Source organism: Lissotriton helveticus, chromosome 11 (assembly GCF_964261635.1).
Source record: "Lissotriton helveticus chromosome 11, aLisHel1.1, whole genome shotgun sequence".
Taxonomy (NCBI): Eukaryota; Metazoa; Chordata; class Amphibia; order Caudata; family Salamandridae; genus Lissotriton; species Lissotriton helveticus.
Window position 1 is genome coordinate 610,772,016 of NC_136072.1, and position 19,069 is coordinate 610,791,084.

At 43.1% G+C, this 19,069-nt stretch overlaps 1 protein-coding gene across 1 annotated transcript in view; it reads right to left on the minus strand.

Moving 5' to 3' along the window:
• Window positions 1-19,069, minus strand: part of SLC9A9 (solute carrier family 9 member A9) — a 2,762,771-nt gene that overhangs the window by 2,272,395 nt on the left and 471,307 nt on the right. Inside the window, exon 5 of the mRNA XM_078666429.1 lies at window positions 713-828. Within this exon, the coding sequence (XP_078522555.1) occupies window positions 713-828 (116 nt within the window). The remainder of the gene's footprint in view (window positions 1-712; window positions 829-19,069) is intronic.

Consider the following 19,069-nt stretch of genomic DNA (forward strand, 5'->3'; position numbering starts at 1 on the left):
GCCCTTGTGGTGTGTTCCGCGTATTCCAATTTGGTTCTTTAACCGCATGCGTGCGGCGGCTTTTTTCGCGCTGTGCGGCTTTTTAAAAAAAGCCGCGTTACATGACGAGCTGAGCTCGTCATGAGCATGCGAGCGGTGCAACTCATGACGAGCTCAGCTCATCATGAGCATGGAAGGGGTAAGTAATGTTCAACCATCTTCTTCCATTAAGTTTGTAAATGTTTAATACAAAAAATTGAATGCTTTTGATATATTAATTACATTGAACAAAGAAATTGGCACATTCCCGACAGAACCACTTATTTATATATCACAGATAAACCAGCATTTTCTTCAATTTGAAACAATTTTACTTGTATAATTCTCCATCTGAGCTGATTTGGCGCTTTGGCACAGCTCACATCAAGACTGAGGGCATTCTTCATGATAGCCTACCAGAGGATTGTCCTACAATACCTAAGCTGCACAGAGGACAGCATGGTCCATTTAATACAGGCTTATAGAAACAAAGTGGAGTGTACTAGAAGGTTGTATTTCACTCTACAGGCATTTAAAAGATGAGGCGGGGTAGGGGGGGGGGTAATATTCTATGCCCACAATCACAGTTGTTGTGTTAAATATTGTACACATCTACATTTCGCCTTATTTAGGCACTTATATACATTTCTACCCAATAAACAACATACAAATAGAAGGCATTTAGCTACATTACCTGGATCTGTGGCCGACATAAGCGATCCAAAAAATAAACAATCTGTAAAGTGAAAATCACCATCTTGCAGCTGCCCCACTTGGATCATGGCCTTCACAAAACCATACATTATGAACCTGTCAAGCCAAAGCAGATTGTTAAACATCAGATTATGTCTTTTCCTTTTTCCTTTACAACAATCCACATTTAACTCGTGTTTTCCAATTATCACATGCCACCACGCGTGTCCCATTCGTATTGCACTACGTGTGTAATGATGAAATTGGGTCACTGCGCATATATTGCTACTATCTTCGCTATCTGTTTTCCCTGTTGAAGCATATTGAATCTCTGAAAGAAACAATGCAAAATACCATTTTACAGTCCATCAGAATTTCAGGTGGGGAGATAATCTGACATTTGTCAAAATATGCAAAATATGAAAGCAAGTCAAAAAGATATTTTTTAAATAAATCTGTCGTCTTCAGAAAGCAGAGAAAACAATAATTATGAGTAAGTGTCTGGGCTGCCACTCTGAAAGAAACTATTTTTTTTTTAGCAAAATGCAGTTGTGCTCCAAAGGTAAATATCATACAATGCAATAGCAATTTTCTGAAAACGTTTGTTCTATTAAAGACGCAGATGTGAGAATTATGCATTCTCTTTCCTTTACTACTCAACAGCAGAAGGGCTTTATCATGGATCATCGTCTTTACTGGCATGATCTGGCACTGCCTTCCTCTTGAATCCAACTCATCAAGAATTCAGCTTTCTCCAGCAACCCTCTATCGTCCTCAGCCTCATTCCGCTAGGACCTCCCTCTCGAGTTTTGAGCAGTTGTTGATAGGAACCTTCACAGGAAGGCTCACAGGGCATGTCAACTTTTAAGCTAACATGTTTGAAGTATCTTAAATTGGACCTAGGACCTCGGACAATATCTTTTGTGTCCAATCATCCACTGAGGCCATCTTCACTCATTCGAAACTATGGGCCAGTTGTGATTCGCATTCTTGAGACTCCATCTCTGTCTCACTTGGGGACAAATCTGCCAGAGTATTCAGCAACTTACATGAAAATTAACTAGGCAGTGCTCCAGTCAAAAAGTATTATCATGCCTGAATCCCCCACTGTGATTTTCCAATAATTCCCAAAGGTATATTGTCTAAAGCCCGTGCCTCCTATCACTGATGCTATGCCGCGTAGTGTGCCCCATGCACAGATCCTACTGAAAAAGATTCCCAGTCTTGCACTCTCCCCATCTTACCAGCCTGCTGCAAAACTACCCCCAGCAGAAACAGCAAATTACACAACGCCCAAGCGGCAGACACACCACTGTTGTAGGGTTCAACAGGGTCTGCACAGGGTCTCTATTTTAGCTGCACTTTTAAACTTTACATCTTTTTCTAATGGTGACTTTTAACATGCCTTTCACTGACACGATAATATACTTTGAAATGATTCTGCATGCACCACATTTCTTAGTAAGCATTTTATTGTGTCGCCCGCACACTCTGTCCAAGGCTAGGAGCATTTGAACGTGATGCCCTTGTGGAGGAGTGTGGCTCAATGGTTAGAGCGGTAGACCCTGATGCAGAGTTCTGGCCCGGGACCAGGGTTCAATTCCCGCCTCGGCGGGTCTTGGGCTCAATTTCCTCGGACCTGACAATTCTCGCCTCTATGCCTATTCTAATCATGGGCCCCACGCTGCAACTCTGGGCAATAGCTTGCTTAACCTCCACACCGGCCCCAACAGCGCTAGGATCGTGGCTTCACCCTGGGGGTGCCCAGGAGTGGACACTTCACAGGGAAGGGTTCCACAGCGGTATGAGTAATAGCGCCAGGAAACCGCTTGGTGGCAGTGCGCTCTACAAATACCTTGACATTTACATTTACATTTTACATTTATGCCCTTGCATTTTGTAGTCTGCTTGCAACTTTGACATAGGGTGATTCAAACAGTGCTTTTATTATATAAACCACCTTTGAGCCAAATTTGGCAGAGTTCTTCTGCGGATTATCCCTGAACACTGCACTGGGACTCAGATGCAGCCCTGCTGACTCTAACTTTCATCTTTCAAAGGACGATAGACTGCTCTACACCAGATCGGTTTCCTGATAAATAATATAGGCATGGTGAGTTGAGTTGCCCCAATAGATCTGGCAGAGGGTACTCCCACTTTGCTCTCGGTAGTGTAGGTAGTATTACATAGGAGTATACAAATAATTATATAATCATATAATCACACATCAATGTTATAATGGTAGCGCTGTTTATTTTTTTCACCATTCTAGTAATGCTGGTTACAATGCTTTTTTATCCTACTAATAATTGCAGCTCACGCTTTTTACACAAAAATACAATTGTTTCAATAAACGTTTGAAAAGCCAATTTGCATCATTCTAGTGTCTCTCTTGGGCATATTTGAGTAACAATGAAAGGGTAAATCTGTTTCTATGATTTCCTTGGGGAATTAGAGGTGTCATGGTCTGAGGTTGCAGATATCATCAAGTACCCTGCCAAGGCTAGGGGTTCAGATGAGGCGCTGTGAGCTAACTAGGAATTGGGGCCAAAATACTCAGATGATACGTGTGGACTGAGTCCCCATATTCTGAAAGTTATGTTGTCCAGATACACAGTCATACTGAATTCATTACATCACTGGCGGTGATTTTTAAGAGCTGGGAGGAATGAGTTAGCCACTTTAGAACAGCGCTTCAAGTGGCACAATCTCAGCAGTGGCGCTGCCATGCACCCAGAGCTAGAAGACCACCAACCCAACTAGCATCCACCAATGTGAGTCTTTCTTGCCAAGTGGTGCCATCCCAGTCCGTGACACCTAAGTAGCTAGCCAGTGGAACTGATGCATCTTCTCTGCTGAGCGATGCATCCCAGTGCAGAACCAATGCATCTGTTTGGCACATGCCAAAGCAGAACTGATGCATCGCCGCTGCTAAGTGGATTGGACCCGTCACAAAACCTTGCATCACCGCCAGCAAGGCACTGAATGGTTGAGTGTGGGGTAGCAAATTAAACGATTATAGTGGGTTGTACAACCTAATTTTGAGGGAGCACGTGCTCAGTATTTGTTTTGCAGAGTTGCACCAGCACCGAGATGACAGTAAGTTGATTGAGCCCAGGAAGCTTGCTGAGGATGTGAACCTCTGGGCTAGCACCTGAGTGTCCAAAAAGGTATCTGGGTATCTGGGAGGGGACTCCCATAAAGGTTGTCAGGGTTCCAATCAGAAGAAAGAGGGGGGAGAAAAACTTAAAAATAAAGAGTTCTCGAAATGTCCCCAAAATAATTCTCAAGGGAGTAGTGGTAACTAATCCCAGTCTGACCCTAAAAAGAATGTGTTCTATTATAAGCAGACAGGGAAATTTGTACCCCAATGTACTGAGTGCTACAATTATGGGCACTCCAAGGGTGTCTTCAAATATCCCATGTGGGCACCTACCACCACTGATGGGCTGACACCTGAGTTAGCCAGTGTAGCACTCAAGGACGAGCTAGTCCCAGGTAGCTTTGGGGAACAGATAGCGGGAACCCAAGTGTCCCTGGGGAATAAGGAGATGGTGCCAAAAGCCCATATGCCTGCCAATACTTTAAAGTACAGGCAGTGGGTCACCATCAATGAGCAGCGGGTGGAGGCTCGGAAAGACACAGGAGCCAATATTACTAATGTCAAGGGTCAGCTGGTGTCCCAGAGCAGGTTCCCCCTAAAACACTGTACGTAGTCATTGTCGCCGACAATCGTGAGAGCCATCTATGGTGGCACCGTTTCACTTTGAGTGGGGGGAGGGCGGGGGTCTCAGGTTCGCTGAAAGTATCTGTGAGCCATGTTATGCCTGTAGATTGTCTTTTAAGCAAAACATGGAGCACACCGCCTGGAGGGTGACAGAGCTCAAGTCACACTTGGAAATGTTGGTATGGCCGGAGTGGTTCTGTATGACCACATGGTCTATGGCTACCCAAGAAGGAAGTCAAGAGCGTATGGAGCCTGGAACAATGGCCAAGACAGCCGCCAAGAGGGGGAGGGGGTGCAGGGAACCTGTCCCTCAAGTTCCTATGGTTGAGATTGATGGGGCTCCTGATGAGGAGGCCCCCAAGCCAACCAGGGAGCACACTGCCACTCAGGGTGACCTACCTGAGATTGCTGGTTGGCAAGTTGAGGGTGGGTCCACCACAGAGGAATAAAGAGTGCCCCACTCTTGAGGGCTTGGGCGGCAAGCTCTGGGGATCACCTGATCTATTGGTAGAATGACCACCTATATAGTGAGCCTAAGGCTCCTGGTTTTGGGGCAGCTGATGAGCAGGTGGTCACCCAGTGCTACAGGACCCTCTTACTGGGTTTGGCTCATAATATAGCCCTGGCAGGACATCTAGGGCAAGACAAGACCCTTTATGGGTGCTCCACGTGAATCACCTCATGCCTCACTTCGAGAGGTCCAAAGAGATCATGATTCTGGTGACAGATGAGGGAGTGGAAGCAAACAGCAAGCCTCTCACTGGTTTCCTGCCTTTCCAGGAACACGATGGTCCAGTGGAAGGTGTCAACCTATCTTCTACCCTGACCCCAGAGCAGCAGGGCTACTGTTGCCACTTATTAGGACAGCTTGCCTCTCTTTTCTCCCTCACCCCTGAACTCACACGCATGTGAGTCCATGACATAGACACTGGAGATAGTCCACTATTAAAGAACAAAATGTACAGGTTGTTAGATAAGGCGAGGGCCAGTATCAAGGAGGTAGTCTCCAAGATGCTGGTGTTAGGGGTGATTGAGCCCTCCAGCATTCCCTGTGGTGCTGGTACATAAGGCTGCCCCACTGGTGGCCACTCCAGGCCTTAGGTTCTGCATGGACTACAAACGACTCATTTCTGTCACGAAAACTGATGCACACCCCATCCCCCGAGCTGATGAGCTCATTGACAGGGTGGGTCCTTCCAAGTTCCTCAGTACTATTGATTTGCCATCTGGGCATTGGCAGATCACTCTGACTGAGGGTGCAAAAGAGAGGTATGCATTCTCAACTCCTGAGTGCCCCCTCCAATTTCATGTAATGCTCTTTGGCTTGAAGAATACCCCTGCTAGCTTCCAGATATTGGTTAACAGGGCTCTAGCTGGAAAGGAGGCCTTCTATGCCGCCTACCTGGACCACATTGCTGTCTACAGCTTCAGCTGGGAGGAACGACTGCACTACCTTCAGGAGGTACTTCAGGCCCTGCAGCAGGTAGGCCTGACTGTAAAGCTCAGTAAGTGCCAGATAGGGCAGGGTTCCAGGGTGTATTTGGGCTACCTCGTGGGCGCAGGCAAGTTGCAGCCCCTCCAGGCTATGACTGAGACCATTATGGCCTGGCAACCACCAAAACCTCAGACAGAGGTGAGAGCCTTCCTATGCCTCACAGGATACTACAGGAGGTTTGTTAAGGGATATGGCACCATTGTTTCCCCCTTAATTATGCTGGCTTCGAAGAAGCAGCCTAGATTGGTGATCTGGACAGAGGACTGTCAGAAAGCCTTTAATACCCTCAAGGGGCCCATATATACAGCATCTGTACTCAAGGCTCCTGATATCTCCAAAGAATTAATTGTGCAGACAGACGCTTCAGAACATGGCATGGGGCTGTCTTACCACAGTTGAATGAAGAGGGTCTGGACCAACAGGTGGAGTGCAATTGAGAGAGGAGCTTTTTCTGTGGTCTGGGCACTAAAGAAGTTGAACCCATACATGTGGTTCAAACCCCAGTCAAACAACAACCCAATTTCTAACAGTCCCGAAAAATAAGTGCTGGTGGACCCCACCAGCAACAACTGGCTCAGGTAAGCACTGGATGGCTACTTACTTTGTTTAGGTAGCATAATAGTAGACCGTTTCCAAAGCATTACCGTTGTGTTAATAAACTCAAATTCCACTGATTTCGTTCCCTCTCGCTCAGTACAAAAACATGCATAGTCTATTCTCATGAAAGCAAGGATGATCTAGACAGTAACATACGAGGGAAGACAGCCTACGCGGTCCGCAGACCTGGGAAACGATAATCGCCAGCGCTATCAATTTACACGCTGCACCGCCCCTCATAAACAACTTACTTTGTGCAAGACTGCGGGTAAGAAGTGTTTACACAGTGCACATGCCCAGTGCGTTTAAGGGGACGTTTTAAAAATCAGTATTTAGAGATCCCCATTTAACTTTTACAGCTGCCTGTTACACCATATGAACGTCCCTTCATTTTATCGGCCACGAAACTGACGAACTCCAGTCCGTTGAGTTTGGCAGTTCCCCTGCATATCCATATGGCATATCGGTAGTTGGCTCGGCAATATGACAGCGTTCCCAGTGTTCTGTTTAACCACGTTCTGATTAACCACGGCCTGAAAAGAAGATATTTTAATTACTACTATCAGTCAGGAGTCACCGAACGTAAGATACTCATTATCACTTTTGACTGGTGTACTCGAATGGTTTTTACATCCGATAGGAAATTATATCTTAACATATTCACGTCATTTCCTGACACACTAAAAGAATATCGATGGTACAGTCCTGAAGAAGACACAACACACGTGTCGAAACGCGTCGACAGGAAACCATCAATTTTTATAGTGTTGATTGAATTTTTAATCATGACAAACCATGTATATTTACAATGAAGTTTGCATTTTCACTGAACATTGTAATATATATTTTTATCATATGAATTTTTATGAATACTTAAAAAGAAATTAAAACCAATTTTATTGGAGAAAGCAGTTGCCTTATGTTCTTGTAGATAACTTTATCTGCATGTGTACTTGCTAGTAACGTTTGTGCATGCCTGGGAATTTTTGTTTACATATATACTAGACAGTAACATTGTCATTTTGCTATGTACGTGAACATTTTCTACTCTTCATGTTTTTAGACATCCTGAAAATATGACCAAATGCATTTTAAATAACTGGGTTTTTTTCAATTGGGTTGTAAGTATGTACATCTGTTGTGATTCCATGTGATGAATTATGTTTTTTAATGGATTGTTTTAATCCAAGATAAACTTAATGGATGAATATTACCTTGCAACCAATGCCAACTGTCCTACATACTCATATACAAATGATGCATTGCCCTCTCAAAAAATAGATGAGGCCGGCAGCAAACTGAAAGACATTCTCTGGGATTGAAACAAATACTGCAAAGTTACAAATGTGCTAGATGCCTACATTTAAGTGCAGTTCTGCCTGATGATCAAAAATTAAAAGTGGAAAAAATAGAGGTAACACACTCTTCCTTCCTCCAATATTCTGACAAACTTGTTAATGTTGATGAGACATATCAACTAAAAAAGGGACGGGTTCAAAAACTCTCACATCTATGCACATTTACATGCTGCCACACCATGTGTACTTAAAAAACACTATTGTTGCCCATTTCACTGATTTAATATCCTGTACTATCCCTTCATCACACCACTTCTTCAATAAATTTTTCCTCACTGTCCAAGGAGCATAGCACAGTTTGGTTTTGATTACTTTGGCAGCAGTCTTGAATAATACACTCAAATATATCCAACTTTTTCTTGATCATTTTTTAATAGTGTTGTAAAATAACTTTTTTACACAAAACCATTTCATGCTAAAAAAAAACAAATACTGCTATCACTTGCTCAAGGGTACCTGGTCCTTGTTTGGTTTTTTATGCAGGTACTTTTCATTCATTCATCCGACACAGTCACCATCTAATATGCCATATAAATGTGTATAAGTGCACTTCTTTTCTAAAAATGGATATGATTTGAAGAAACCAATCAGACAAGCTCTATGTCCATTCGTGCCCAGCACCAAGTAGCTTAAATGTGGGAAATTCCAATGTTCAAATAAACCACCGTAAATTGTGCTATATCCATATACTGATTTCCAGCCTCTTGGACACTATTCTGACCTGTATATGCATTCCAGATCAATGCGCGATTTTATGGAAACTGCTGCATCCTCCCAGCTCTGGAGCACGCAAATGGCCACGCCACACACACAGAGCTCTGTAACACACATCTTTATTCTCCAACATGCAACCATTAACTGAACGCACTACGTTATAAACTTTATTGACCACACCCATACACACCTAGATACCTCCCAAATTATTACGTAACATTTTAAGGAGTCATGAAAGGACCACAAGGGTACTACGGCACATGGGCACATGACACAAAATTTCCCTCTTTCTAAAATAAAAAGTATAAACAACATATATACAATAGAGGTCCTCAATGAAACGTCGAGGTGCTCGCACCAATCTTCCAGTGTGAGTCGTATGCAGTAAAGGAGTCGCACTGTCATCTGGCATCGTAGATGTAGACTCAGATGCTTGACTTCGACAAGCATCTGAGTCTTGTGGACTTGTCTCACTCGTGACATGTGGAACCGACAAACATCGAGGCAGATGCTTGAAATGTGACGAGTCTCTCGTAATGAACTTTCCGATATGTTGAGCAGTCAGCATATGTCCTTTACTTATCGTGACTCTCAATGGATCGCCTCAAACAAAGTGCAAGTCTTGCGTTTTTATTTCAGTTTGACCAGGACCCAGTCTCCTTCTTCAAAAACTGTGACTTGAGCGCATCTGAGCTTATCTGCATAGGCCTTCATCGTGCTTTTGTAAGAAGTGTCTGTGACACGAATCTCATCAGTGTCCATTACTCAGCTTATTAACTATTGTGGTAGCTTTATCCCAATTGCTCTCTACACAGCAAGGTGTTAGGGCTTTTACCTGTTGTAGAATGGGGAGTTGACCGATAGGCATGACGGTCTGGATATGAGACTGACTTGAGACTGATTCCTTTGAACACAATGCGCTGAACCACTTACTTCAGGGCGCCCATAAATCTCTCAACAACATTTGCTTGTGGATAGAGAGGAGTGTTTTTCTGATGCTTGACATTCAAGCGACTAAGATAGTCCTTAAACTCTTTGCTATGGCAGTGTGGACCGTTGTCAAATTTGAAAATAGAGGAAACACCCTACGCTGCGAAACTATCTTCCAACCTCTCTATGACTTTGTCACGGGTGGTTGATGATAAATCTTCCACTAAGGCAAAACGTGAGTACTCTTGAATAACTATCATGGGATGACTGCTCTGAGAAACCTACAAACCAGATAACAGTTAAAAAGCCCATCCATATCAATCTCCCCCCGGAATCTCACCCCTACACCATAGTAATGATAGGCGTCCCGAAACTTGGTGAAGGGAAAACGGAAACGTACGGCGAATTAAAAAATAAAGTGAGCCACTGGCTAACCACCCACAGACCGATTCCCTCACACTTTAATGGTCATATATCCCATGTTAGAAGGGTAGACTGGGTGGGACACAGATTTAAGTCCACAGAGGGTGAGTGTATCATCGTAACTTTTAGAGACACCCGTGTGGCAAGATACATCAGCAGTCGGAGGGATGGTCTCACAAATAGCCTGATTCGCACTATGGGTCTCAGCTATTTCTATCCTCCAAATGATCGGGGGCTAAATGACACGTATCAACATTTCTCGCTGGAACAGGGGACGTCTAACGCTTATGTAAACGAATATCCAACCTGGGACATTACAGGGAACTATGGGCATTCTACCCCAAATGACTCATTGCATCCAAGTCGGGCCATACCCAGGGATTATAGAACCATAAATCCCTTTGCCATGAAATCAGAGAGGCGCGAAGGCCCACATCATTTATATCAATATGAGTATCCTTACTCAACTCATTTGAACAACCAGTACAGTGTCCCTACTTCAAATAGGTTTGATGCCCTTTACGGACAGGGAGGCCTGGAGGGGGTTGATTGACTACCTGTAACATCAATTTTGTCTGATTACACCGACTACACACAACATGATATAGGCCTAGGCAACGAGGTTAACACAAATGCGTTGCATGAATCGATTCCCGTTGAAAAACCTGAACTAAATAACCTCATAGATCAAGAAAAGGAATCCCGACTAGAGGTCGCGTCATCACTAGCCCGGCTAAACCCAACCACTGACTTATTAAAGGACCATAGCCCTGTTCCCACTCATGTAGATCAAACTTATAACATCACGGAAGAGCAGGTAGTCATACGTATAGAGCCACCTTACGTTAACCTAGCTAACAAGGTAAACACAGACATAGACACCAAAATATTGTGCTCATTAATACCCTGTAGTGCAAGCTTAGTCTCTTGGAATATTGCAGGGCTGGTTGATAAAGCTTGCGACACCACCTGGCTATCTTTTGTCAAGCAACATGCTGTGATATGCCTCCAAGAAACATGGCTGGTGGAAAAAAAAATTTATATTGAGGGGTACCAAAGTTTCTTCACACCAGCCGAACCATCGAGTAGTGGAAGAGCAAAGGGGGCCTGGCAACCTATGTTAATTTGGCACTCACTTGTCAAACAGTCAAGTGTCATTCTGGCAACAGAAATATCCAAGTTCTAGAGCTAAAGAGGGGCACAAACACCCTGACTCTGATCAACTTTTATAATGCAGTAAATCAGAATGGAGAGTGCAACTTATTGCGCTAGTGTTACTTTTTGAGAGACAATGCGGGAAATCTGCCGCGCCAAATACTGATCGCAGGTGATTTCAATACCCATCCCTGTGGGAACCCAGGAGTGACTGTTATCGAACAATTGGGATGTAATAGCCTGAAAGGCTTTCACTTCGATCATTCTCGGCGTGGAACACAACTAAATACCCTGATGAATGAAAATAATTTAATTACAGCCATGACTATGGTGGCGGAGCAAACCCTTCACCCCGTTCCCACGTATAAAGGCCACACAAATGGGTCATACATAGATCACATTTTATTATCCGCTGATCTTGTTAATATCGTCTTGGACTTCTCCATCCAAATGAACATTCATAGTGACCACAACCCTATCTGCATCAAATTGGGTGGGGGAATTTTTGAACAGCGTAAGCCACGTGAACCTCGAGGGACATTAAAGTGTATAAATGGAAAGCGTCGCCTAAAATGCACAATGGTGAACTGTGAAAATGTGTACACCTCAATTAATAACTTGTGCAGTTCCGAACTTTCTCTCTGTGTGTCACTTGTATCATCATCACAACAAATCTTGGCTGCATTTGAGGGTGTTGTATTAACAGTAGGGTCATTGTTAATGGTGCCAGTTAAAGGGAATGCTGCAGTAACCCGAAATGGTTTGACAACTCCTGCTCTAAGGCCAGCCGAGACCTCAAGATGGCCCTGAAAACAAGACCCAGAGACTCGGTTCATATTAAGGCCATGCGCACCAGGTATAAAAAGTCCCTTGCTATACGAAAGAAAGAGGTAAAGAAAAGTGTTTGGGAGACCCTCTTAGATCCTAAAACCTTGGGAAACAGCGCCAAGTTCTGGGAAATTATAAATAAACCCTTGTTTGATCACCCAAGTAATTCTGTTCTTGGCACAAATATCCCAGAGGAGGAGTGGGTCAACCATTTTAGTTCGACTTTTAAAAGTAATGAGTCTCAAGCAGAATATAGTTTTGTTGCTCCTAAGGAGAACTTTCTGCTCTTTTCAATTAATGAGGTTGAAAAAGGAATTCAAGGGCTAACAAGTAACAAGGCCCCAGGTCCAGATGGCCTCCCTCCGGACCTCTTTAAATCTTGCACATCGCTATGGGCGCCTGTCCTTACCGCTGTACTTAATGCGGCAGCGGTTTCTGGCTGCCCAAAGTCGTGGGGGGTGTCCACCATGGTATACACCCGTTACAACGGATCTTTTACTCCGCAGACCCATTACAACGCGACCATTACTCCGCATACCATTACAACGCATTGCGCTGGGGGGCGCTCTAGGATAGGGAATAAGTATAATTTACTATCCAACACCTTCCCTAGGGTCCACGGGGACTGGAGTTAGAATAGTAAATTATACTTACCACTATCCAGCGCCCCAAGGCGCTATGCGTTGTAACGGTATGCGGAGTAAAAGTCGCGTTGTAATGGTCTGCGGAGTAAAAGTATGCGTTATAACGTCATACATCCGTCCACCATCGTACCCGTGTTTAAGAAAGGAGACCGTAATAGCCCCCTCTGCTACAGACCAATATCTTTAATTAACTCCGTGGTCAAAGTAGTGGGGGGAGTAATCTTAAACAGGTAAGTTGCATGGGCAGATGAAAACAAAGTAATATCCCCAATTCAATATGGTTTCAGGCCCGGTCACTCTACGGTCACCCAGTGTTTGAACCTGTATATGATCATAGGGAAATACACCATGGCCCGCCAAGGTACAATTCACATGGCGTTCATGGACCTATCGTCGGCTTTCGACTGTGTAAACCGTGGAAGGCTCTGGGACGCCATGGCCAAAATGGGTGTAGAGCAGAACCTAATTAACTTGTTAGCAGATATGCATTCTGACACAAGAGCAAATGTCCGGTACACACAAGATCTAAAAGTGACAAGAGACTTTGGAGTGCATCGGGGTGTCCGGCAAGGGTGCATTTTAGCCCCGTTCCTCTTCAATCTATATATAAATGACCTGGCAGAGCATCTTTTAAATACAGGAGCATATTACCCTTATGTTGGTCGGAAAGGTCTGCCGGTTCTGCTTTATGCGGATGACACAGTCCTGTTATCCAGGACTGCAATTGGTCTTCAAACATTGTTAAATTCCTTCCTTGCCTTCATGAAGTCTCGAGACCTGAGCATTAATAACTCCAAATCCTTCGTAATGAAGGTTGGCCAAGGTAATAAAAAGCCAAACTACCTAAATGTTAACGGGGAAAAAATCCCAGTAACAAAAACATTTTCTTATCTCGGAGTCCTGTTCGACTACCAACTGAACTGGGGACCCGCGGTACAGAAGAAAAAGGGGGAGGTAACCCGGGCAAATGCAGCAATACTTGACTTTGCAAGAAAAATGGGCAATAGCCCGGTGGCTGCACTGCTCCAACTTTACCAGGCCAAGAGCGTTGCTACTGCATGCTATGGCAGCGAGTTATGGGGGTATGCCCCATTAGGAGCCCTGGAGGTAGTAGAAAACAACTTTCTAAAACAGGTATTGAGGGTTCCAAGGGGACCAGCAAACTTTTCTGTACATGAAGAGTTGGGTATGCCTTACCTATGTGACAAGATAGCTGTTAACCCTTTACTTTGCTGGCTAAATTGCTGGTTAAACAATGATTTACCTCTTACCCAGCAAATTTTGAGGGAAGCATTAACATGGGAAAATAGGCTTAAAGTTCCCTGGATCAAGTACTTAAGTAACTGTTTTACTGAATTAGGGCGCCCGAACTCTTTTCAACCCCAGAATCCATTACGAAATTTGATGTTATTAATGTGAAGAAGATCTTTATTACATCCAGGTATTTAGCCCAGGAGGATGGCGAACTAAAGAAAGGAAGTGTACGGAAGCATGTGCTATTAAAAACCTCTTTGCTCATGGAACCGTACCTGTCATGGCCCATGTCAGGTTACGACCGTTTCCTGCTGACGAGGTTTCGCCTGGATTTATTTCACCTATTACTGGCCGTGCCTAAGGGGACCCACCGTGGTCAAGTGTTGCCGGCTTGCGGCTGCGACGAAAAGTCTCCGTAAGACCAGGCACACTTTCTTTTTATCTGCCCCTACTACATTGTACCACGGAGGTTATATTTAAAACCTTGCCTCAAAAAATAGAATTTTGCACAAATCAGACCCACACTTTACTACCTTCAGCTGTTAAGTTGTGATTGCACTCTATTTGTATGCAGCTTTTTAAAACTAGCACTTAAATTTAGGAAAAGCATGGAGGGGTAACAGTGCTACTGACAGATATATTTTTAGTTAATAATATTTTTTTATATTTTTATAGTACATTCTGCTTGTGACTTTCTTGTTCTATGTTGCTTTTAAAATCTTTTTGACTGTATGTGTTAATGTATGTCTAATGAAATATGCTTTTATGGTTGTTACCATTAATAACGGAATAAAGTTATTTGACTTGACTTGACTATCATGAGATGATGTTCATTGTTTAATGGTCCAAAGAAATCAACTGCAATTTTCTACCCCTCTTGTTTAGGAAGGTCAGACATATTTAGCGGATGCTATGTTGTCTTGGGAGAAAAGCAGTTACACAGGTGGCATTCTTTCAGGTCCTTCTTGACTCATTTATCAAAGAGAGGAAACCACAATCTCTGAGGTGGTTACAATGCCATGATGTCCTTTGTGTGTCAGTTCAATTACTTGTTGCCTCAAGCTCTCCGGAATGACAATTCTCAAACCTCTTACTACAATACCTTCTTGAGTGACAGAAAGTTCTTTCTGCACATGATTGGATTTTTGATATGCAACTTCATCTGTGAGAGGTTGAGTATGCTTTCGCCATGATTGTGTTGCAATGATATCCTTGAGTGCGAGCATGTATCTGTCTGTGTTGGTAGCAGCAATGATCTGCTCCAAGCTGCAGGGTTGCTGGACTTTACTATGAAATTGATATACTCTTCAGTCACTTTAGATGTTGCACGGTGATGCTGTAACAGCACTCGTGAGAAGTAATCTGCTGGGTTTTGATTTTTACCCGGCTTATGCACAATGCTTCAATCATACTCTTGCAATCGCAAGCTGCGCCTGTCAATGCAAGGGGTCATCTTGGCTTCGGATTTTCGAAAATGGTGAGCAATGCCTGGTGGTCAGTGACAAGGTTGAAAGGATTTCTGTACAGACCACATGAAAATGTTCACAAGCCCACACTACAGCCAGGCTTTCTTTTTCTGGCTGAGAATAGGCACATTTAGTCAGAGAGAGACATCTGCTAGCAAAGGCCACAATGTGTATATGCATATTTAAATGTCCATTGTGTTGAGCAAGGATCACACCCAACAGCACCAGACTTGTGTCTACTCTCATCTCAGAATGTAACTTTGGATCACAATAAGCTGTTTCAGTCGCATATTCAATTGTATGTTTGATTTTCTTGAAACTTCGTCACATTCAGAGAACCACTCAAAGGGAATATTCTTCTTTGTCTAACCTCTTAAGGGGACAGTCATCGTGGAAAAGTCACAGATGTATCTGGAGCAATAGCTGGCCATGACTAAGAAGGATTGCAGCATGGTTACATCTTGCAGGGACAAGTGGATGACAATGCTTGTACTTTTTGAGGGTCAGGAGTCATTTCCCCTTCAGAGAAAATATGACCAAAGAATTTGAGTTTGGTTTTGTGAAACACACTTTACGACCCTTAAAATGAGACCTGCATCAGCAAGCAGACAGCATACTTGTGTAAGAGCATTCCCATGCTCCTTTAAGGTAGCCCTAAACACTAGTACATCATCACTGTAGTTAAAAGTATGTGTGACAGGTTAAATTACTTGGCGAATGGCATCCTGAAAGATTTCCGCAGCCGACAACACACCAAGCCTGTGTCTTTTGTATCTGAACAAACCAACATGAGTTAAAAAAGTAGTAATGTACCTACAGTTCTCTTCCAGCACGTGTTGATGGTATCCTTTGTTCAAAGATGAGAGAAGACTTTGACATCACTCAGCTGTGTAATCATGTGTGCTATGTGTGGACCTGGATGTCTTTCTCTCTCAATTGCTTTGTTGGCCTGGCACATATCAACACAAATGTGCATTGCACCTCCACTGTCCTTTTTTGGAACTACCACTATGGGTGAAACCCATTGCGTCGGACCAGTAGAACGCTTGATGATGTAATGCGTTATTAATGTTTCAAGTTCTTTCTCAACGACCTCCAGTAAATGAAAAGCAATCCCACGGTGTAGCTGAGCAACAGGACGAATTACCTCATTAATGTGAAGTTGCACCTTCATTATATTAAGTTTCACTAGTCCATTAAGCAACAATGGGAATTGACTTACTATTTCAGAATGTGCATTGAGGTTGTAATTGATGGATATCAGTCCAATGTCTGCAGCAGTGCTGAAACTGAGTAGACATGCACTCGACGAAGTACCTTGGAGGAAATGAATTGTTGCTTGTACTGACGCTTTCTTATGTCTCATGGTCACTATGAATGACCCTTGACTTTGCAATGGCGTAGAAGCAGTCCATGTGCACACCTTTGTTTTTGATTACTTTAGAAGTGGTATCAGAGACAGTTCATTGTATTTTTCTGCCGGCATGATATTGATCGATGCGCCACTGTCTATAATAAAGGTTATAGGGCAGCCATTCACCTGGCTTTCAGAGACGGAGGTCAAGTAGTTTGCAGTTAGGTAGAGGAGATTTTTCAAGGTACTAGACCTGCAGGACTAGAACCATTTTTTTGATTTTTCGAGTCCTGTAGTAACATTTTCTTCATTTCCTCAACTATATTTTCATCTTGGGACCAAATCTGGCATTTTTTTTCAGAAAACTGCTTTTCTAAACATATTTTGGTTGACTTTTTCGAACTACTGTTGTGTCCATTTTGTTAATTTATTTCACAAATCCCTTAAGGAGAAGACCAGGAACCTCACATTTCTCACTATAAAGCCATGGGTCTCCACACACACTACCAGAGCTAACACCTTTAACTATTTTTCTGTTCTGGAGAATATAGAGGTTACAGTCCTCATCTACTACCAAAATGTCCTCCAAGCTTCCTTCAACCTCCAAAATCTTAACTAATGAAAGAATTAAAAAAGATCCTCCCTCACCCATAAAGTCTACTGTCACAATGTCAATGGAATTTCTCCTTGAGGAAATTCTGGCGCTCAAGTCTTACATGGAGGAAACCAATAAACAGCTTCAATGTCCGGATGATAAATGGACACACATGGAAAATAGAGTTAGCCGGGTGGAACGGAGGGTTGATGATCTTGAGACAACTGTGCAGACAGTAAAACTATTGCAATCAGAAGTGGTGTACTTAAAAAAACACGCTGAGGACATGGAGAACAGCAACAGAAGAAATAATCTGCACATTTATGGTCTGGTTGAAAGACTGGAATACTCCGATCCCACATCTTTCTTCAATCATTTCTTCCCAAGGTCATGGATCTTTGTACCTCCCCTCTATTAAATGTACAAAGGGCACACAAAATCGCGTATTCTTCTCGCTCTCCATCATCTTCGCAGAAACCTAGAGGAGTTATCATTTATTTTTTAGAATATGTAGTCTTACTCAAAGCCATCAAAGTAGCTAAAGGTCATAGCACAAAACAGCCCTGCATCAGAGGAGCGAGGAGTTCTAACTGGATGGTAATGGGTTAATCTATTTGAGACGTAAAGAGGGCCAGAGCAATAAAAGGCTCTGTGTGCCAGAACTAAGGTTTTTAAAAGGATCCTCTCCCTGATCGACAGTCAATGGAGCTCCTTCAAATAGACAGAGAGTTTCTACTAACGGAGCGAGAGGAGACATGTAAATATTAGAATCATGCTCAAGGCTAAACTCTGCAGGACTCCAAACGCAAGCTTTTAGAAATCAGAGGAATATGGGGCCGTCCAGACTGCTTAACTTTCTTTAAGAAGGAGTGAATCCATGCGAAAGCAAGACCACCGACTCCAATATTTTTCAAACGCTGAAGAAGGATGGTATGTGGCTGAAGGATGGTATGTTTTTCAGTATCAAAACTGCTGATAGGTCTTATAGGATCAAGGCAGCCTGTTTTCCATGATCTAGGGCCAGTTTAATAGAATCAATTACCTCCAAAGTTGCTCTCTCCATACTGTGTGGAAGCGGGAAACCCAATTGCGAGGCATGCAAAAAATTAAACTGCTCCAAATAAACAGATAATTGGGAATTTAATAATTTTTCCAGCATCTTAGAGGCAGCCCTGAGTAAAGAAATAGGTCTAAAATCAGCCAATTGAGTCCTGTCTGTAGAAGATTTTTTTAAAGGTGGAACAGGTTTAGTCTGTTTACAGCAAGATGACACAGTAGCACGTTTAATGGACATATCAAAAAAATGATTAAAGATGGGATTTGATCACCTTCAAATTAATTGTCAAAATCCGTGGAGGGCAAGGATAATACGGTGACCGGGTTTGGTTCCAAATTGCATACAATTTTGAGGATCTTATCTCCAAATAAGTTATATGACAATATTAAAAAGTTCTCTAGGGCTATTTGCCGCTATGGATATGTTATCTGCAAAATAGGTAGTCTGTTCCTTTCTATTCATTCCATAACAATTCTTAAGGACCTCTATTTACATATCCTCCAGAGAATATTTCTCCCTCCATAGCCTTTCTAATTTCTTACAGTTTGATTTTGCTTCTCCTAGCTCTGAAGAGAACCAGGGAGCAGAAGATTTGTGTGTATTATTGCCGGATGTTTTTAAAGGGGCCACCTTATTCGCCATGTCCAGTAACCAGGAATTGATGACTATGGCATCCGTTTCAATGGCCCCACTGCATGTGGGGGACGAGATCTCCAATATATGCTCCATCTCAAATAGCTTGACTTTCAACCATCAATGAT